This window comes from Balaenoptera borealis (genome assembly GCF_965194805.1).
Source record: "Balaenoptera borealis genome assembly, chromosome: 19".
Lineage (NCBI taxonomy): Eukaryota > Metazoa > Chordata > Mammalia > Artiodactyla > Balaenopteridae > Balaenoptera > Balaenoptera borealis.
The window spans coordinates 33,771,337-33,793,076 of NC_138878.1; the positions used below are offsets into that span (position 1 = coordinate 33,771,337).

General features: G+C 45.5%; 2 protein-coding genes across 2 annotated transcripts in view; one reads left to right on the forward strand and one right to left on the reverse strand.

Annotated features, from left to right (window-relative positions):
• Positions 1–16,613, reverse strand: part of LOC309616287 (uncharacterized protein C16orf78) — a 100,370-nt gene extending 83,757 nt beyond the window's left edge. Inside the window, exon 1 of the mRNA XM_082366696.1 lies at positions 16,331–16,613. The gene's annotated coding sequence lies outside the window, so the exon portion shown is untranslated. The remainder of the gene's footprint in view (positions 1–16,330) is intronic.
• A 433-nt stretch (positions 16,614–17,046) lies between these two features.
• On the forward strand, positions 17,047–20,596 carry CBLN1 (cerebellin 1 precursor). The gene is made up of 3 exons (XM_082367123.1): positions 17,047–17,346; positions 17,494–17,613; positions 18,906–20,596. Exons 1-3 carry the CDS (start codon positions 17,083–17,085, stop codon positions 19,101–19,103), a joined length of 582 nt encoding a protein of 193 aa, XP_082223249.1. The 5' UTR covers positions 17,047–17,082; the 3' UTR covers positions 19,104–20,596.
• The last annotated feature ends 1,144 nt before the right edge of the window (positions 20,597–21,740 follow it).

A 21,740-nucleotide genomic window follows, 5' to 3' on the forward strand; every position in this document is an offset into this window, starting at 1 on the left:
TCAGATGGAGTTTGACTCTTGACATGACATGGGACAAGGGGGACTGCAGAGAACCCATTCTGGTTGGGGTGGCAGCAGTACTGGGAGCTACAACAGTTCCCAGAGGGAGCAGCTGAGTCTAGTGTCAGGCTCGAGGTACAGGTGGTGCATCTGAAGGAATCTGCACCCAGTACTGGTGGCAAGTTGGTTCCCTGCAGAAATTTTACGTATTGCTCCTGCTTCTGGGGTACCCAACATTTGTCTCTATGGACCTCCCAGGACCTTCAAGTAACCCAACAGCCTTCAATTCATCCCTTTCCTGCTTGAATGAGCTAGAGTTGTTATACTGCTTGAAACTAAGAACTCTGCCTGATATAAAAATCAAGCTAATTTTTTGACCCAGAGATTTCTGGCATCCTAAAATCCTCATCTCATTTTAAATAAATCAATATTAAATAAATATTAAAATATTTTAAAATAATAAATCCATGTTTGAGTATCTACCCTGTTTCAATTACTGTGCTAGGTGTTACAAAGCTAATTAAGATGGAAAAGTAAATTACCATAATCAACATGATAAACACTGTAATGGATCTTTCACTTTTGGAGTACAGATGCAGAAGTGATTAATTCTGCCTGGGACGGTTTTGGAAAGTTTCAGAAAGGTAGTGAGCTGAATAGAGGGATGAGTACAGGTAAGGAACAGTGTGAAACGTTTGGCATGTCCAGAGAATGTAGGTGAGCTCAGAGGGGCTGGAGGTGAGCACAGCAAAGGGTCACTGGAGGTGAGGCTGGGAAAGTGAGCCAAGGACCAGTGGCAAACCATCTGCACTTCTTTCTCTAGGCAAGCAGGAGAAGCCACAGCCATGGGTTCTGGAAGATGGGTTGAAGAGGGGGAAGAATAGAAGCAAGAAACCCGTTTATTCTCACAAAGGGCTATGACTACAGCAGAGGCTATGGTATTGAGAGGCAGGTAGAGACTTGAGAAACATTTAAAAAGATGCAAGTGAGAGTTCCACTCCTGTTGGGTGTGGAGAGCCAGGGAGGATTCCAAGAGGGTCTTGAAGCTCTAGCTTGCAGGAGTGGGTGGGTGGCAAAGTTTCCTACTAATATGGGACACTTGTCAATTAGCACAGCTTTGGTGTAGAGGGAGAAATTGACATGCCCATACCCTTTCTTATCTTAATAATGTACTAATACCTGCATTTTTATACACTGGGATTTTGCTTCTAATCATTGCTACAAACAAAGGAAGGATGGAGTTGTTTCAAATCTGGTTGCTATTATTCCCTGCTATTTATGGGGTTATTCTAATTGCTATGGGTATACCATAGCCTTAAAGTGCATGATCATCTGGAATGTTCCTGGGTTGGCATTTAGGAAAATACAATTCTTTAGAAGGGCTAAAAGTAAGCTATTTAAATTCTCTCCACACTAACCTCTTTCTCAGCTCTGGTATAAATGTGACCTAGATCCACTTACCTAGTCCACTGCCAGATCCACGCTAGAACATTTGGGAGGTCACTGGACCCCAGGACCAACACTAGTCCTCTCTCAGGTCCATCTGCTGTTGACTGTCTCCATTCCATTCCTGACCCTAGCTTCTCCTGCCAAGTGCAATTTTGAGAGCTGACAGTGGCAAGCTTGGCTTCCCAATACGTCCTTTTTATGTAAACTTACAAACTTCAAGAATGTATTTGGCTCTGCCCCCTGTGGTACTAAGCCTCATTGCTGACAGCATTTTGCCTTTGTTGTGAACAGTAAAGTTCTTCTAGTTGGCTTTTTGTTAAGAAGTGTGTGGACCTGGGGTTTGATGACATCTTTAGACTTGGATTCTAAAAAGGTGCTACCACTGTGCACTTAGCTAAAGGAATCACTTACATTTTCCCAGTGAATGGCTTTCATTTATCAAATTCTCAGTCAGCACAAAAAGCTAAGGCCATGCAACGAGTACTATCCTACAACACTCCTCACTTCTGAAAGCACAAAGCGATGACTGGTAGCTTTAGAGATGTTATTTGGAAACCAAATGCAGAAACAGCTCTGTTATCCCACACCTAGAGAAACAGAAGATGCATGGTCATTTATTCATTTTTTGCTCCCTTTTTGAACAATCATCTATCAGGTGGTGTGATTCTCTACTAGACCATGAGCTCTCTGAGGACAGGATAAGCTTCTAATCCATATCTAAATTCACATCATCTGGCACAATGAATGTTACAAGGCTGGGGGCAAATAAAAGTTCACTGAATTAATCTGTAATATATAGCAAGAGAACTCACAGCAAGAGGGGAGTTACTCTCAGCCACAGTAACTGGGCAACTGAAACTGCTTTGCCACCAGCAGCACTAGAGGCAGAGTCAGTGACTATTACCATGAAATATGAAACTCCCAAATGAATGGAGAAACTAGACTCATAGATAAGCAATACAGTCATCAAAGCAACAGTGTCTTAAGAGATTTTTTTAAAAGTCATAACCATGCCACATAAGCAGTAAATTATGAAGGCTGAGCATGTGAATGAAACTTAATATGGTCATAAATTTTATGACAAAGTTAATTTGACACATATTTAATGACATGCATAATCATTATTATGCAGCACTGTAATCAGACATTAATAAGTAATACACAACGACTGTAAGAGTCTTTACTTGCATTCAGTCAAACCAAATGCTTAGCATTTTCCCCCCTTCTTAGTTATTAATTCTTCACACCTACTCTATCCATCCGTGGTGATGGGCTTCTCTGATGCTGTGAATAACTTAATCCTCAATGCACAGATACAGAAACCCTTACTAAGACAGCCTCAAGCAGGTAAGGCTCTCTGCATTCCCTCTGCCACCTAAGACACCTGAAGCAGAAGTCTGTGGATGCTCTGTCCACAGCCCTGGGACCACCTTCAATGTACTCCAACTCTGATAGCTGGATGTCTGCTGTTGGGAGGTGGATCACTGGGAAAATGGAGAATGTTCTCTGGCTTCCTGACAACTTGGAAGAGGGTGGAGGGCGAGAGTACACCTGGCTCGAGCAGAAAGGGGAGAAGAGAGAGTCCCATTGCTCAGGAAAAGCTGCTCCAGATGCCTGATCTGCAACAATTACACAGTCCAAGTATCTCTGGGCAATAGGTCTCTCTCTGGTGGTCCTGATGTCTAGACCAACTCCCAGCTCATTCTTCTCAGGGAGGAAACCAGGATATTTCAGAGACTTTCATTTTACAGTTAGAGAAAAAGTTAGGCACAAACAGCCAGGCTAAGATGTAAATGACTCACAGCTTCTTTTCTATTTTTATGGTGGGGAGGTGCTTTAGAACATAAAGGCACTAAGGAACTAAAAAAAGAGGAAGGAACATCCCTGTCAAACAAAAGATAGAGAAGGGGGAGGGCAGCAATGCCCAAGGCCAAGCCCCTCTCCTATGTTTGGCCAACAGCTCTGCCTATTACAGCTCTGGGGCTGGGGCGGGAACATAGATGCTGCATATGGAGGTATCCTATGCCATCCCTGCTGATCAACACAGAGACCCACAGAGCGTTAAATTCCAAGCCAGAAACACAAATGTAGAGGATACACCCTCACTAGTGTCAGAAGAAATCTAAGCAGTGGTAGTGGTATAGGAAAGAATCACACATAGAGTTTACGGTCCAGCGCCACTGCTCATTATCCTGTGCTCTGAGTAGGTCACCTGCAGTGTATAGACCTCGATTTTGCCATCTGTGAAACAGGGGTAATACTCTTCATCCTGCATACGTCAGAGTTGATTATGAGGCTCATGTGATGCGTCCCTGGGAAAGATGTGTTGTTTAACCGTCTGACTGAATAGGTTGAATCCCTGTTCAACACATTGCAGCTCAACCTGGGCAATCTATTTACCATTGGTTTCCTCATCTGAAAGTGAGATTAAAAAAAAAAAAATCATAAGATTATCCCAATGATTAATTGCAACAATGCATGTAGAGAATTCAGCCTGGTCCTTGGTACTTATTATATTGGCTATTAAAAGCAATATGTATAAAATACAGAGTATTTTATAGATGTTTAAGGCACTGAAAATAAACTCGTTGCTTACTGCAATAGTCCTGAGCCCTTTCAGAGGGCTAAAGTCAGAACATAAAAGGTTAATGATTTGGCTGTGTAAACGTGGTATGCCTCTCTTTGCTCTGGATACAGTGGGCTTACCCTGTTATTAAAACCTGTTTAGTGGATATTGAGCTGCCATGAGGCCTAACATTTAGTTCCAGTTATTAGATTAAATATTTGCTCAGAATGGTATTTGAATTGCCAGGTTCTAGATTTTTCTGGTTGGTAAGGACTCCTTTGTATTTTGTACAGAGGCTAAAAGTGGTAGACTTGACTACAGAACAGATGTACCATTTCTCAAAGGATATTAAAACCATGGTTCACTATAAAATCGTACCTGGTGGCACAGAATTTAATGAGTAATCTGAACTTTACTTGATGAGGAAACATTGAGTGGAAGAGACAGGACTTTATTTTAGGTATTTTTCATGATTAAATCATTCTGATTTAAACATCTAAGACTTTGTTGCCATGCTCTTTTCCCCTTACTTTCAGTCTGCTAAATGCACGGTTAAGTACATTTCTGATTTAGAGTTTGTTAACAAAAAAAGATATTATATGATAGCCAAATCGATATTAAGCATTATAAACGAAAAACTTATAAAATTATAAACTAAACATGTATGTGACTACACTAACTTTTGTTAACGTATGCTTACCTCTCCTCACGGGCGCATTCCTTCATGCTAAAGTTCTAACATAGTATGAAAATAAGGCAGATGCACTTTGGAAAACAAAACAAGAGTAAAATGAAAACACACTTTAAGCAAAATCTTACACATCTCAAATTCATGATTAACTAAATTTTAGAATTTAATAAGTTCGTTAGGTTACTTTGGATGCCTGGGTGCTTCTACCCCAAATCATGATCTTTGAGGGACTTCTGGGTCCATGTTACACAATGATCGCATGACACTTTCCAAAGTTACTGATCTCAACACACCACAGGAAGAAAGGTCATGTTCCATATACGTTTCTATATATCTATACCATGTGCTCAAAACATCTAGGAAAAATAAGCTTGGTATTTATAAGATAAAGCTCTCTGAATGGTGTCATAGATGTGTCAGGCCAATCAGCTTGCAATGGTAAAAAGAACACTGGTACGTACAGAAATGGGGTGGGAAAGGAGCAACAGAATAAAGGATTTCTTGTTAAGGGATGAGAAAGAAACATTCATAGCATATCACAGTAAAATGAGCTTTCAAAAATATTTGAAACTTAAATCTTCAAAATGACAAGAAAATACAAATGATTCACAAATAAACCCAATGGGTCAAATCCTGTTAAATGCCTGATCGGGAGGAGCAGTGAGTTCAGTCTATACACTTAAACCCATTGGCTCACTTTGCACAGTGTCCACTTCTCAGTACGTTATTAATATGTTTTGCAAAAGGACATATTGGTCAATTGGACACATCTACTTCTAGGTACCATCATGTAACCTGGTACAGAGTAAGCAATCTTCCTACAGGTAAAAAATTTGGATGGTGTGAAGATTAGAAAAAGAAATGTCCTATCATTATGTTGTGACCAGGTTTATGGCACGTGAATTTCACCTTCACCCAGTAAAAGGTTAAAACCTGGATATTAAAAGGTAATGCTGTATCAGTAACACGTTACCCCTCATTTCCCAAAATGTCAGATCACAAAAGTATCACTTATGTAATTGCTTGTAGTTTATTCCTTTGCTGTTGTCTTTTCTCTGCACATCTTTCTAACAATTTTTTAAAAGTGGATATGTAATTGTCATGTGAACAGCTGTAAAAATGATTAAGAGGTATGGAAAAGCGTAACACGAATGTCAATAATCTGTTTCTAACAGTAATATATATGGAACTCTATTTAGGGGCAAAAGAGAAAAAGGAAGAAAAAAAGAGAGGTTTATTATCTTTGAAATTTTGAAAACTGAACTTCATTGCTTAATAGCAAAAAAAATTCACATTTAAAGTCAATAGCTCTAACTCCTAGCTAGAAGCACTACGTCAGCGTCACTGGATTCAGCGGGAGTGCCTTTTTAGACGGGCAATGTTGCAGAGAAATGGACAGGTTTTTAGAACGGGGGACAGAAAATAATCCCACCTCTGCCAGCTGAATGAGTTTGGGCAAATTAGTTTATCTCTGCCAGACTACATTTTGACATCCCAAAATTGGATATAATAACTATCTGAAAGCCTCATGTTGAGGTGTGTCTATCAAAGGTTTACTGGTTTTTAAATAGATAGCACTGTGCAAATGAAGGCTATGGTTTTCTGTTGCCAATTGTCAAATATGCTATTCAATTCTATCCAACTTACATACGTATAAGCGCCTAACGGTCTTTTAAACGGTTAAAGGTTTATGAATAAGATGATTTTCCTACTGGGATTCACCTGATGCTTTTCTTAAACATGTAACCTTGAGTCCACCACACAAAATAATGCTTTGATTAGAGCAATGCACATAATAAAGGTTATCCTCATTTCTAAGACATCAAACATCATTCACAAAAGAGAACTACTTTTCAAAGAGACGTATTTGTGCTGGGAAGAGAAGATTTCTACTTCTAGTTACAGATGATTTATTGATGAACGCATATCAGAGCCTGTCTGAGAGGCACTGCTATGAGCATCTTCATGTGTGGTTTGCAGGTCAAGGAAGAGGGGAAATTGCCTTGGTGGTACCAATGGACGTTGCGTGGACTTTAATATTCTTAAAAGGAAGTTCTCTTTTAGGCATTTAAAAAAACTGTATTAAAACACATTTATTGAAGTTTATGGAAGGCTAAAAACATCATAATCCTAACCAAAGACAATTATCAATTAATATGCTGATTAATATACTCTACCAGTCATCTTCTATACATAGTTTAGATAAATTTTATAATTCCTGTACATATGTCCTATAAATATAATTTTGTATTTTGCTGTCTTCCCATTTAATATCAACAGACTTTAAAGAGCAATAATTTGGAAACTGTCTCGGCTACGTGGGAGAATCTGTTTCAACTGAAATAATTTAGTGGACAATGGAAATGTCATGAAGAGCCCCTAATTTTTCCCATCTTGTTGAACAGAAACAAAAGTTCTTATTTAGAATGAGTGGAAATAACCAAACTGATTTAGGCCTCTATTTATCCTCTAGTTAAAAAATGTAGCCCCACCTAGCAACAATATTACGGGGAACAAAAGAAAAAAAAACAACTCTGTAAATTTGCAGTAGGGTCATTTCCTCAGACTACCAAAGCCCATCTATTGACCAGCTCTATGCTTTAGGCTTAAAATGGATCTCTCTGAAGCAATGACAGAATTGTTGCCAAGTGACTAGGATATAAACACCATTTTGGTCACACAGTGAGACATATGCTATAAAGAAAACAGGTTCAAAATAGGCAAGTGGGTTTCTCTAGAATAAATGAGAGCTCATGTAAACAGCTACAGCTTCAGAGTTTCATGTCTGCGCTGGTGTGGAAGCTCTTTGTTTCTTCCACGGGGGATGGCGGCACACTGTTTTCCTGATTCCTTACACTAATGAACTGCTATAAATTTGTTTGCGATATTCCAGAGAGCCCTAACTTCAGCTTTTAGGCAATGCTGAGGGTGCACCCTATATGCCAGACTCACCTTTTGCAAGGTGTTCTCTCAGCACTGTGGGTGCTTTCCATGGGAGAATATTCTATTTAAAGAACTACTGTCCCAGCATAATACAAAAAATCACTTATGAAGATGCAAGAGACAGGGAAAGCTTTCAATAATGTTTACACAAGCACAATGTCAGGGCCTCCCTTTCCTGTTCCCCAAGAGGGTGGGGAGAAGAGTCTTCCTTTGTGAGGAAAGGCATACAAAAATATTCAGGTAGTCACAGGACTGGGAAAATTGAAGCTCTTCCAAAGGGGATATGCACATACACTTCCTGAGCCCCAGGGTGTGCTGTGAGACCAGACAGGCATTGACATCAAGGAGGGAGGGAAGGAAGGAGTCTAAAGCAGAAACACAGGCTCTGGGTACCCTGTTTTTTTTTTTTACCTCAAGCACAGACATTAAATTCTTCTCCTAGCATGTTTTAAAATGGAATATCTTTAAAACAATATATATCGAAAGGGCACATTAAAATTTATTTTAAAAACTTCATAGATGAAAACCAAGTAAGCCATTCTCCATTGACAAAAATGTGCCAAGGCAACATAATAATTACCTTCAACTTTCACTTACAGGCAGTCAGATTCACGGTCCTCGAATTCGTTTACATTTAAAAATGGAAATGACAACATAAAATTTATAATGTTGATGATTTTCCAATTAAATCTCAAGATAGAAAAAAATTTTGATGTCATTAAAAAAAAAAAGATAGCCACCTCCCGAATCGTGAGATGCTTCAGCAGAAAAAACTGTGGTCTCATAATTGTGTGGTCCAATGAGGTGAGGATGATTTAGCTTTAATATCAAAGTGTTAAAATTCATAATGAGAAGAATACGGTTGTCACAAAGTCAAATCTCTCCCTCAGATAACTTACATAGATGGCAGGAAGTTTTGCCGGTTTTGTTCCCTGATGTATCCCCGGTGCCCACAACAAATACTTGTCACACTGTAGGTGGTCAATACACATTAGCTGAATGAATAAATAAATACAGAAAGAGGAGTGCATGATGTGTTTGTGAAACTGTGCCAACTGTGTGTATACTATTATCGAGGTACATTAAATAGTCTTTGCTTTAAATTTGCAAATGAGGACTTTCAATGGAATATATCTACTGAAATCAAACAAAGACATTCTGGCCTGGACTTTTGTGCAGCAAGAGAAGAGAAAACACTGGCAGAGAGTCAGGGGAGTGGCTGGCCAACCTCGAGATGAGTCTGGAACAAGCACGGGGCAGTGGGGAGTGCACCTGGGCTTCTCATTCTAGCACTCCGACCACCTGGGCACCCGAGGAGGCGGGCAGCAGCGCTCATGCATGGACAGCCTGGGCCAAGTGTAGGCTAATCACATAGATGGATTAGCTCATTGCATCCTGAAAACCAGCCTTTAAGGTAAATGTTTACTGTTATTCCTGCTTTGTGGATGAGGGAACTAAAGGCAGAGAGATTACATACCTTATCAAAGGGTTCCTGCCTACGAGGTACCAGCATGGGATTTTGGCTCTTGAATTCTGATTTTGGAGCCTGCACAAGAACCACTGTCTCAGAGGAACTTACCCTCCCTGGGCTTCCGTCTGCAAAATGCAGGCAGTTGACTTGCTAAGAATTAGGGTTCAACATCTAAGGTTCAAGATACTCCAGGCTGAAGATCCAAAATCCTGGTCTTTATTTATCTAAAAAGACCACAGAGGTCTCACTGCATTAATACCCTATCATCTTGATATTGTTGGTGCATTAAATATTGGGACCAATTTCATCATGAGGACAGAAGAATGTATTCACCAAATTTTATAGTATGCTGACAAAACCATAGATAAATCTCAATACATCTGTAATCACTTAAAACACTTATAGAATGCAGCATGTTACCACAACAACCAGAAGAAACAGGAATTTAACCAGCCTGTTCTTCTAGACCAGTGAACACTAGAATTGAATAGGTATTTTAATTGAATTTATCCTAACGTTTGTTGCCATTTGTGGATAGCCTACTGGTCAAATCTTACTTCCCAACTGCTTTCTATTTCCTAACTAGCCTTTAATACTGTTTTGGTAAGGACCTCAAACAACACTAGGCAGTAGGTGTGAAATGGATAGTTAAGTTGAATGGATGACTAAAAGGATTCCCTCATAAGTACCAATATATTGAAACATACTTTATTGTGGCTTGCTTTCAAACCGTTGTTTTAAGATCTAAAACATTACCTGTTTTAGAGGATAATAGTAAAGCCCTTATTTGTTGAGAACATGCACAGATAAAAGTTTAAAAAATTGAATAGCAGTAATTACCATGCTCTTCAATAAGAAAAACACATTTTCATATTTTAAAAGGTTCTTATATTTTAAAAACTCAAAATAGTTTTATGAACTCACAAAGTAATATTGTATTTTTCTCAAGATATTAATATATCCTTGTATTGCAAGCATAGGATGTATTTTACTTGGAGTATTTGCTATTTTAAAATATGCTTCTTTTGATTTTTTTCACTTTAATATTCAGAAAACAGCACAATTACATTTATCAGCAGTTACTTTGTAAAACCCATAGTTTTGTTTGAAATATATAACTTTGGTAACATCATGCACCTAATCTGAATTTGAAATGTATTAGGGTTTAATTCACAGTGATTTTTTCTATGACACAACTAGTGATTAAACAACTAATGGTTCCACAAGAGGATAAAATATATCAAATCTGTTGGTTCTGAAGGTGAAGCAAGATTTTGTACTGATACAGTCTATCACTGAGATCCCAGGAGGAAATAGAATTAAACTCAGATAGTTCGAATGGAGGGATTTTAATGAAGGGACAACCTACAGAGGTGTTGGCAGGGTCTGGGGAATCAGCACAAGATGCTGAGAACCCAGAGATTGGCAAACCTCCCATCCTCATGCTGAAGGTACAGAGGGAGGAAAGAGTATTACTGGAGTGAGAGCTGGAGCCCAGGAAGGGAGGAGGGGTGTTGGGCAGGAGCTACAATCTTGAAAAGGGGAAGCACCGCCAGAGATTTTTCAGGGTCACTGGTTCACACCACCTGCACTGTAGCAGGGAGAGAGCTGGAAGAAATACCCCAACTTCTCTCTGACCCCCTGCTTGTGCCTTCCTTCTGTTGGCCAAAACCAGAAGCCAGCTGGAAGGAGTCAGCCTTCAGGGGCAAGAACAGCAAAGAGGAAAGGGAATGGCTCTGGGGCGGGGGTGGAGGGGGTGTCAGAAGCACTAGGCAGCTAATCACGTCACCGCCCCCGAGGCCTGACACAGGGTGGCAGGATGAAATGTGTTTCTCTGATCTCATTTCTCAGAAGTCTACCGGGAAATATCATTTTGGGAAAATAATTTTTAAAAAATACAAAACCCTCTTTTTTCTTCAACATTTTTTCCCCTTCAAGTTTTATTTAAATCCTTCCTTTCATTTACCTCCTAGTAACACAGAGGTATTTGGTTCAAGCAGCCCTCCAGTTGGCAGACTTTCTTCTAAGACCTCATCCTGAGAGCTTTCTGAACTGTGGGAAGTCTTTACACAACTGTCAACGAATGCAAGATCCAGTAAATTTCCCTAAGATCCCTATTAAAGTTGGTGATAACTTTTCCGCAATCTCAGTCCAGCCACCCACAGATGATATCAGTCACCATTTCTTTGATAAATGTCAAATGCATTTGAAGTAACACCTGAAATATTTGTTTGAATGTTCTCTCATCTACTAATTTTGCATGTGTGCATAATTTTTGTGTAACTTCTGATTATAGGGCAATTGTGAACAAATACAGAGAATAATCAAAGCTACCATGTAAGAACTTATGTAGCACCACTACTAAGAAGCCTTCTCAGTAGAACCAGAAGGATCTTAAATGGAGGTTCCCAAGGATGCATCCCTGACCACCTTCAAACATAAAGTCTGGGGTGGTGGGTGCGGGGATCAGGTGTGATTCATCTTTTCAGTAGCCAAGGCCCTAAAACAGTGTCTTGCACATTTCATGCACTCAATAAATATTTGCTGAATTGGCCAAACCTTGGTTTGTCCCCATAATCACCACCCCAAAAGCACACAGATAATTACTTCTTGGAAAAATTCCAACTAGTGTTTGATGTCACCTATGTGGTTTCTCTCTCAGGAGCAGCTCTGTAGGATTACATTATTTTATGTTTTTTTCCCTTTCACTTTAATGTCATATACTTGAATAACAGCTTTATACAAAAGTCCTACCAGCACAACCACAGCAGATTCAAGGCATCATTTTAAAAATGGTGCCAGCATTTTTCAATTTAGCACTGTCAAGTGGCTAGGAAAATGCATAATTTGGTATTAAGAGCTAAAGATATTTTGAATATATTCTTTAATTTTTTTAAGATCAGTTTTTTTTAAGAATTAAAATGTTACCACAGACTTGGCCTTCATTGAAAAATAATCCTGCATTTCTTTGCATTTAATGAAAGTGTCCAATTACAAAGTTAATTCTTTTTATGTTAAAAAGTAACATACTTTTTAAACTGAAACAGCAAAAATATATCCAAAGTGAATCTGAATAGGCAAAAAAAGACATATACAGGAAGACCAAGGTTTTGGTGAAAGTTAAAATATTATTTCATACTTTGCACAACTTAGAACTATTCCCAAATTTTATAGTCTAGATCCAAACGTTAATTTGAAATTACCTTAACCATTGAAATCCTAAATTTAACACTCTTCAGAACAAAATAGCTTTTCTCTTCTGCTTCATGGGCAAATGAACTAAATACTAAGGAATGGTACTGCCTGGGCCTTTGAACCAAGGCTAAAATAGATGAAATACTCTTTGATGTATATAAACATTAGAGAATCCATTTTGAGTTTATAAAAGGATGAGTTTTTTTCATATCCCGTGACAAAATATTCCCCTTTTCCTGAAAATGCTCTCATTCCTACAATAGGGGGTTGTTATTTTTTTTCCAGGGTGGAGGTGGAGGGATCAAGATAGCTGTTATGTTTATTTCTCAAAATGCATTGTGGTGAGAAATTCAGAGTGCAGTGTGGGGAAATAAACCTTGACTTCACCAAAATATAAAGCTGCATTTAAGGTAGCAGGTAAAGGATACAACAGCAACAGTACAAGTTCATTATTTGCAATCTTGCAGTTCCTGAAATCTCTATAACACATTACTTTAAAAGCCTCAGACAGATGATTTTATAATACTTTACCAACATTTCAACACCTGAAAAGCCTCAGCAAGTTAAACCCTCTAGTTTTAAATTTCAGACATGACCTCACTCAATCCTTTTATTTTTCAGACTTTCTCTCTCAAATTTTCATTTGTTTTCAATAATCAATGAATAATGATGAATTTTAGGTACCTATCCACAAAGAAAGTAGATTTTCACTTTTTTTAGGAGTCTAAGAAGTGAAAGGGAAAAAAAATCAACTCCAACAAAATGTTGCCATAGAAATCTTTTAGAACAGAATGTTAAATTACTTAATTATTTATAATCATCTGGCTCTACCATTCGAAGTGCATTCAGACTTCAAAGCTAACCCTTCGGTAGCATCAATGTTGACAGTACCTGATTGCATGTTTAGCTGAGATCTTGAAGATCCCACAGGACCAAAACAAACACATATCTACTGTTCTGGCTACTGCATCACTCTTCATCACCATTCTTTTCGGGTGAAATATATTGCAGTTGACCCTTTGAGAGGGACTAAAATAGACATGTGTTGTTTCTGCCTACCCAGCATCCTTCCTCTAATTTTCCTTTGGAGAACTCCCCTACTCCAGATAATGTGGAGCTAACATCAAACCCCTTTTTGGAGGAAGACATCTGAATCCAAGCTTAGTCAGCAGAACGGTCCATTCTCCATGTTCAGAGAGGGGCAAGTGGCTCTGATGTCCCTGTAAGAACAGCTCTGGGACTTTTGCAGCAAACATTGAAGAAAAAGTGATCTCCTTTCCTTGCTCTCAGTTGGCAGTAGCTTCTAAGGGGCTATCGTATAGAAACAACTTTTCTGAAAATGAAGCCAAAACCAGGAAACAGATCCTGATAACCCTGACTGATGGCTCCAACCATACTTTAACTGGCAAGACCTACCTATAGGCTTTTTCATCAATTAAATGAAATCCTTTATACTTAAGCCAGTTTGAATTGGTTTTGTCACTTGCAGCTAAAAGAATCCTGAGTGTAACAATGTGACAACATTAAAAATAAACATGACTGCTTTTGAGGTTTCTAATGAATTTACCTCCTCATATGCATTACTTTATTTAATCCTCCCAATTCAGGAAAGCACATCTCCATTAACATTAAATTCATTATTTTTTAAACACATACTCTGTGGAAGAGGGACAGGCAATGCCAGGGGAGTAATCATTCTGAAGTCTGGTGGTCAGGGAAGTCTCCCTTACGTGGGAGAAAAGTGGCGGTTACATATTTCAGGGCACTCAATAGATATCCACCAAATGAAAGAATAAACACTATATAGCAGAGCCAGGAGGTGATCTGTATACGAATTCCCTGACTGATAAAATTAGGAGGCTTTTGCAGTATCCCAGGTGAGAGATGATGAACCCCAAACAGGCAGCCCTACAAGAATGGCTCAAACAAATAGGAGGTAAAGATAGAGTCAGGTTAGATGCGGGGATCCCTAGGTGGGTGTAGCTATTGTCACTGGGATAGGGAAAGAAGGAAGAGACAGAGTTTGGGTGACAAAGGGAAGGAGACAAATTATGGGTCAGTTAAAGATGCCTGCAGGATATATAAACAAAAGAGGTCCAGCAGGCCCTTAAAATGACTGGTCTGGGTTGCAGGGAGGCTGCGGCGACTGCCCATACAAGATCCTCATCACTGGCATACAGATGGCAGTTCAGGCTTGGGCACTGCCTGCCAGGGCCTCTCCAGGAACAGAAGAGGAGGGGGCTGGAGGGGGTTCCTCCAGGTAACCTCAGTCCTGTTTGTGAGCCTCATGAAAACAGGCTTCCCCACCAGACGAGGGTGGCAACCAGTAAATATCTGTGGAATGCCTGTGTAGAGCCAGGGCACTGAGCGCGTGCCGTTGGTTCTATACAGATATTTCGCCAGGTACCCTCCACCTCTGGAGCTGCCAGCCTCTGCGGCTATACTGGGTGCAGTCTCATTACTCAGCTCTCCCCTCAATTAGTTCATGCTCTCACATTAAGTGTAATCACAGCTGGCAACGTTTTCTGGGGATGTCTCACAAAGATCTGAGCTGAAAGAATAGTTTTGTGTCAATTTAATTGAAAGTAAAATTGTTGCCTCTTCCCCGCTCCTTCCCTTTCTCCTAGCGAACTCAGTGACCCCGGCAGGCAGGCGTCCCAACGGAAGCGAGGGTCGGCCATGGGGTACCTCCCGGTGATTCTAAACAGCTAGCTAAGTCACAAAGACACAAAAGAGGCTGCGAAGACGAAAGGTGTGGCCGTTAGCGATTCCAAGGCAGGCTCCCGCGTAGGGAAGAGCGTACCCTAGGCGGCTGCACACCCCGCCAGCGGCGAGCCCGGAAGCCGAAAGGAGGTGCTGTCAGCCCGCGACCCAAGTCCCTCAAGATCCCCGGGCTCGCCCCAGGCCGCCGCCGCCGGCCACACGTCTGCTCTGGCTCGGCAGAGCACGCAGGCTCAAGGTCGCCCGGCGGGGACCAAAGCTCCAGGTACCCCGGTGGGCAGCATCCCCACCCGCCTCTGCTTGGCGTCCGAAGCCCGCGCTCTCTTGCTTTGGACTTGACGGAGAGGTCCGCTCGCCCTCCAGCCTCCGCCGGGTTAACCGCCGGCGTTCATCCTCAGGTCTCTTGCCTTCTCGCACCCAGGCTGGAACGCGCCTTTCCTCTTACCATCTCCGCTGCTCCTCTCTCTCTGCCACTTATCAAAGCTGTATTTTCACTTTCACGTTTGTGACTACTTGTGTGTAAAGTTCTAAGTTAATACGTGAGGCGAAAATTCACTCGCCTTGAAATTTCAAAATCACCCTTGAAAAATCGCCCATAAATCACAAGATTTGGTGTCTGTACTCAAGGCAATAATATGCAAGTACACGTGGATAAAACATGCCGCAAAGGTGCATAGTAAATAAAAAAATACGGATGCAAAATATAACTTTTAAGTGCAAAAGATAAAAATGATATCAGGGAAATGACCCTGCCTGCGACGCCACTGGACTTGTCACTGCCTCCTGCACTAGGCTGTAAGAGGCACGAAGACAGGCCTCGTCTGTTTTTGCTCATCACTACATCCTTGGCGCGTGGCCCTGTGCCTGGCACTTCGTAAGTGTTCAATGATCTATCTCGAATAAATGAACGAACGAATGAATGAGTGAACGCTAGATCCGACTCCGCAGGCACATCGAGAAGCGAGAGAGAGCTGCCGGCCCAGCGCTACGCTCTTAGCCGCGAGGCCGGGAGGCTGACAGCGGCCTCCAGACCCCGCCGCGCCAGCTCCCCGCGGCTTCACGTGCGCCTCCTCCCACCAAGGCCTTCGCGCACGCCCCGCCCCGTCGCGCATGCACGCGCCCTGCGGCCCGACAGCCCGGTCAGCCCGCACGCCACGGCTCACCCGCGCGCCCGCTGCCCCTCGCGCCTTTGCCCGCTGGAGGGCGCTCCCCTCCCGACCCACGCGCCCACACGCGGGCGTCTCTCGGCCCCCTGCGACTCAACTCCGGACCCTGGGCGCGCGCCGCCCCCTACCTGAGGGCCGGCGAGGGAGGTGCGCGGAAGGGCTGAGGGGCTGAACAAGACCGTAGCGGGAGGCGGGAGGCGGGAAACGAGAAAGCGAGCGGCCGCGGCAGACGGTCTGGGCGCGGGCGCGCGCGCGCGCTCCCGACCCTCGCTCTCTCCGTCGACTCCCGGCCAGAGCCCAACCCTGCTGCCGCGCGCCGCCGGCCTCGCCGCGCCTAATAACAACAGCGCCCAGGGTCAGGTGGCCGCGCGCGGACAGCGCCGCCATTGGCTCGGCGGGGAGCGCGGCGCGCCAGGATTGGCCAGGGGGCGGAGCCTCTGCCGGTGCGGGGGCGGGGCTGGAGAGGGAGGTGGCAGGGGCGGGGCCAGGCCTCGGTCCGCGCCTTTGTGCCCGGCGCGCGCTCTCCGCCCGCTCCGGCTGCATCGCCGGCTGCATCAATAATTCAGATCGGCGGCGGCGGCGGAAGCGGCCGGTGCGGGCAGGAGGCGGCGGAAGCAGCGAGGATCAAGCGGCAGCGGCTATGCATCCAAGTGCGGCTGGGCAGCCGCGGTACCCCTGAGACCCGGGCAGGGCTCCGGGAGCATCGCGCGGGGTGCACGCTTGCCCAGGAGTGCAAGGAAGACCTGAAGTGTCCACAGCGGCGTCGGTGGAGCTGCTCACGGAGCTGAGGAGGGGGTTTCGGAGTGGGGCTGGGGCGGGGGGGGGGCGGCTGGCGCAGGCAGCCCCCGGGGTGGGGGGCGGGGTGGGCGCCGGCGCCGCGATGCTGGGCGTCGTGGAGCTGCTGCTGCTGGGGGCAGCATGGCTGGCGGGCCCGGCCCGCGGGCAGAATGAGACAGAGCCCATCGTGCTGGAGGGCAAGTGCCTGGTGGTTTGCGACTCCAACCCTACGTCCGATCCCACGGGCACAGCTCTGGGCATCTCTGTGCGCTCCGGCAGCGCTAAGGTGGCTTTCTCTGCCATCAGAAGCACCAACCACGAGCCGTCCGAGATGAGTAATCGCACCATGATCATCTACTTCGACCAGGTGAGTGCTCGGGGAAGATTGGATTGGTGGAGGTTAGGGGAGAGGTGGTAGGTAGATGTTCGATCCTCTCCGAGGTCTCCGGAAACGCAGGGACAAGAGTTCTGGACAGATTCTTGCCTACTCCCCTTCGTTCCCGTCTCGTTATAGGTACTAGTGAACATCGGGAACAACTTTGATTCAGAACGCAGCACTTTCATCGCCCCGCGCAAAGGGATCTACAGTTTTAACTTCCACGTGGTAAAAGTCTACAACAGACAGACCATCCAGGTCAGCTGCCGCCTCAGGGCCAGGCCCCAGCCCCGGTAGGGGGCTACTAGCCGCGGGATTGAGCGAGCCCTGTGGGGGTGGGAGATGGAAGGGGCAGCTGCATGTGTCCGGGCTGCTTGGAGGGACGGGTAGCAGGGCCTCACGGTTCTGTGGCTTGGACTCTCCCTTGCCTTCCCTGTCATTGGTTCTTGGAACCTATTCCCATCCCCAGGCACAGTTTTCTGCGTCTGCCTTCTGGGACCCTGCAAAGAGGTTCTCCCGCTATTGGACTCCAGGGATTTCCCTTAGAGGTTTCTGTTAGCATCAGGGACAATTCCCGCTTCGGGAAGCTTTCCGCGATCCTCGCCCTCAGCACCACGGACAGTATCCCAGACCCCGTCCCAGCTCTGCAGCCCGCGAGACGCCTGTGCGCTTGCGTTCAGCGCCACCCTCGGGGCGGGGGGGGGGGGGGGTCTCCTGGCGTCTTTATGGGGGCCGACTCCGGATTTCTGACCAAGCAGCGCCGAGCCTTAGCAGTTTAAGGGTGGAGACAGAAGGGAGGGGCATAGTGCCACTCCCTCCTGGCTCCTGCCTCTCCTTAGCCAGCACTCGCCGGCTCTGCAGGTTCCCAAAGGTGTCCAGGATTCCTTTGGGCGGACACAGAAGGCGGAACGCGCGGTTGGGGAGAGGGCGCAGGGCCTTTGGCTTCTGGTGCCACCGCAAGGGCAAAACCAGGCGGTGGCGGGCGAGGCTGGATCTGGGACGGGAACTGAGCCCGGGGGTTGGGGATGAAGCACTGAGTGCAGCTCTGCGCGAGATTTCTCATCAGCCGAAGCCTTGCCTGGCTCCTCCATTGCGTCTCTGCTGTGTCCTGGCAGCCGGGTCCGGGAGGAACCAGGCGTTTTGTGTGTTTGTTTCTATTTGTTTGTGTTCCCGGAAGAGCCAGTTGCCTGAGTTTCTCTTTGAGGCTGGGGGGAGGGCGAGGCTGAAGGTCTCTGGGCGCTTGAGCCACCTACGGGTTCATTAAACTGGATAAGAGAGCGAATCAGGATTCTATTGGCGCGTCCAAGAAATGAAAGTGACTCCTGTTTTGGGGGCAGACCCTTCCTGTCACCCAGATGGGCCGTCTTTCGCCTCATTGGACCCTCAGCAGTAAACTGCAAAGCGCCTTTTCTTTCCGCTCTCCCGCCCCACCCCCGCCCCCTGCTTCCAGGCCTTACGGCTGTTAGCCAAGCGGCGAAGGTTCGCGGCTTTATCGCCGCTTCGGTACCCGCCTAGGTTGCGCCTCTGAAGCGGGCCTGTCTCTTTCTCAGGTGAGCCTCATGTTAAACGGGTGGCCGGTGATTTCAGCCTTCGCTGGTGACCAGGACGTGACCCGGGAAGCCGCCAGCAACGGAGTTCTAATCCAGATGGAGAAAGGCGACCGAGCATACCTCAAGCTGGAGCGGGGAAACTTGATGGGGGGCTGGAAGTACTCGACCTTCTCGGGATTCCTCGTATTTCCCCTCTGACTGGCTCATCGCGGGAATGGAGGCAGGGAGAGGGCGAAGGCAGGAGGGGAAAATGATAAAGAGGCAGAACTTTAGAGGACGAGAAAGCGGCACGACTTGAAACTTCCTACATGTTCCGCAGCTGTATCCGGGTAAAAGTGCGCACCCGGCGGTCGGACAACTTTGTCCGTTTCCTCTAGGAGAAGTAAATTCCGCTTAGCTCTGCGCACTCTCATTTCCAAAAATAAACTCGCCTTCCGCATTCCAGTGGCAGTAATCAAGAGAGACTCCTTGTCATTGTTTCTTACCCTCATGTTCACGTTCCCTACAATTTATATAAAAGAAACTTTGCATTTCACTGTATAATGTGAAATATCTTCCTCCTCTGAGTCGCCATCTGAATCTTTACACCCGCTGAAATCTAATATGTCCCTCCCCCCTTTTTTATTTTGGAGAGGGGGGAAGGTGTTTTTTGGTCTTTTTGTTTTTTTGTTTTTCTGTTTTTGTTTTTGTTTTTTTGATGGGGAGGTAGTTTTAATTTGGCAAGTATTGCTCGGAAAACACCCGCTCGAATTAATTAGCTGAAGATACTTTGTATCCTCGGCTGCTTGTTAGCAGAGAAAGAACTCACCTTAGCGGTGACTGGTTTAAAAAAAAAAAATATATATATATATAAATATATATCATTTGTACACGAAGAACTCTTCCCAGTGGAAACTGGCTGTATTTCCGTATTTCTGTGTCCTATTCGGAGTGATCGTGAAACCTAAGGCTGCTTGATGTTCTGATGCTTGTTAATGCCCTCGTGTCCTGTGGCTCCACTAAACGCCAGGAGGTTCTTCCGGACGCTTCCTCGTCCTCTGTAACATACCTGTGAATAGCCAAGATTTAATTTTGCTTTAATCCAATAAAGTTGAAGTGGGACTTTTATTTTTCTGAAACTGCTTCCTAAACTCCGCACCTTCCCCAGTTACAAGGTCTGGAGGCAGGGGTGCGGAAGGGCGAGATTCAGAGTGGTAGGGGACTTGGTGGGATGCAACCCAAGAAAAGCCAGGGCAGGAGGGCTTCCTCGCCAAATCGGCCTGCGCTCCTTCCTGCGCAGGCCTAGGGCCAACCCTGCATTCGCCCCGTGCTCCCTGCTTTGGCGCAAACGTAAGAAATTTGGCTGAAATCTTCCTAGGCCAGGCCTGGCTGCTGGCCTGGAAGCGAAGTTTGGGCTTTTCGCAGTCCAAATGCATCAGGAGTAATCCCAATTCGAGGAGCCGGAACCTTTCTGCCCTAAGCGTCACGCTTCCCACGCCTCTGCCTCTGGACTCTCTGCTCACAGATCCCGAAGCAGCGTATGTTTTATTCCGCCGCCTCTGAATCCCGAGTCCTCTCTGCCGTATTACCCAGCTCCGGGGACCTGTGATCGTGCTCATCGCAGGACTTTTATTCAAGAGGTTCGTCCAGGAGTTTTGATTGTATCGGAACATAATGTGAAAGCAAAATTGAAATAAACGACTTCGTTTTAATTCTGGAAGTCTGACCAAGTCGCTTCGGCCGAGGGGAGGTCGGGCGTGGGAAAAGAGGTGGGCAGCCCAGGGGCGGGAGCTGCGGCATGGGCCCCTCTGGCTCTGTTCGTTTTGGAGGCTTTTTCCTGGCCCGAGATTCAGAGATGAATTTAATTAGCTCCTGGAGGCTGGAGAGAAGGGGGGGGGTGTGTGAGGGATTAATAAGAGCATAATAAGCAATGTTTCTCTATTTGTTCCCGCGGCTCCTCCGATTTTGAGACTCAACAAGCACGCGGCCTGCGCTCAAACTCACACCGGGTTATTCCTCAGCTCGCGGTCCAGGGGTCCGCATCTCTAGCAGGCGCCATCCACAGCCCCAGCGGCCCCGGATCCTTTGGGAGTGAGGAGGGGACCGGGTGCTTTTCTGTTCCTGCGCCACAGTTCTCCACCCTAGTCACTCCCCAGGGAAGTGAGGACGAGGAGTCCTAGAGGAATTGTTTTTAAAAAAACTATTCTTTAAAAAAGGAGACACTTAAAAAAAAAATCCTTTCTCTGCATTCTTCCGGTTGGGAGGTAGAAATCCGGGAGAGCTGGAGCCCTCGGCAGCGGAACCAGCTCGACCCAGTCGCTCAGCCGGAGCAGAGCCCGCCCGCCAGGCACACACAGATACCGCCCAGGCCAGGACTCACGGCCGCGGGGCTGCGGTAGCCACCGCCCAAGGGAGCTGAGCCCCAAACGCGCTTGAAGCTTACTTGGCTGTGAGCGGGTGGTCACCCCTCTTCCTGAGGAGCAGACCACCAGGGTGGACGTCCAAGCTGTGGGACCACCAGGCTGTGCTCCTCTGGGAGACTTTGGCAAGTCCCCTCGCTTGACCTCAGTTTGCCCATCTGTACAAAGACAGAGAGGAATCTAAACATCTCCAAGAGCCCTCTTGGCCTGAGGTTCCAGCGGTTCTCTGGTCCTCTCTTCCCCCCCAGTTCTTTTGCCTGGGTTTAGTGAGTCCTGGCTGCAGCCGAGCTGATCTGGCTCCTGAAGGCTAGTCCTGAGGCTGGGCTGGAGGCCAAGGGGAAGGCTCCAGGAACTCAGGCTCACTTTGAACCCCTGCTCTGGGGCCTGAAAGGTGAACACAGAGGGGGAGCAAAGGGGGCCCCAAGTGGGACAAGAG

What these genes read in the sequence shown, in the direction of transcription:
- CBLN1 (XM_082367123.1), top strand. Translation starts at nt 17,083, where the DNA reads ATGCTGGGCGTCGTGGAGCTGCTGCTGCTGGGGGCAGCATGGCTGGCG. An exon ending in TGATCATCTACTTCGACCAG is followed by an intron (nt 17,347 to 17,493) that starts GTGAGTGCTCGG and finishes GTCTCGTTATAG; the next exon opens with GTACTAGTGAACATCGGGAA. An exon ending in ACAACAGACAGACCATCCAG is followed by an intron (nt 17,614 to 18,905) that starts GTCAGCTGCCGC and finishes TCTCTTTCTCAG; the next exon opens with GTGAGCCTCATGTTAAACGG.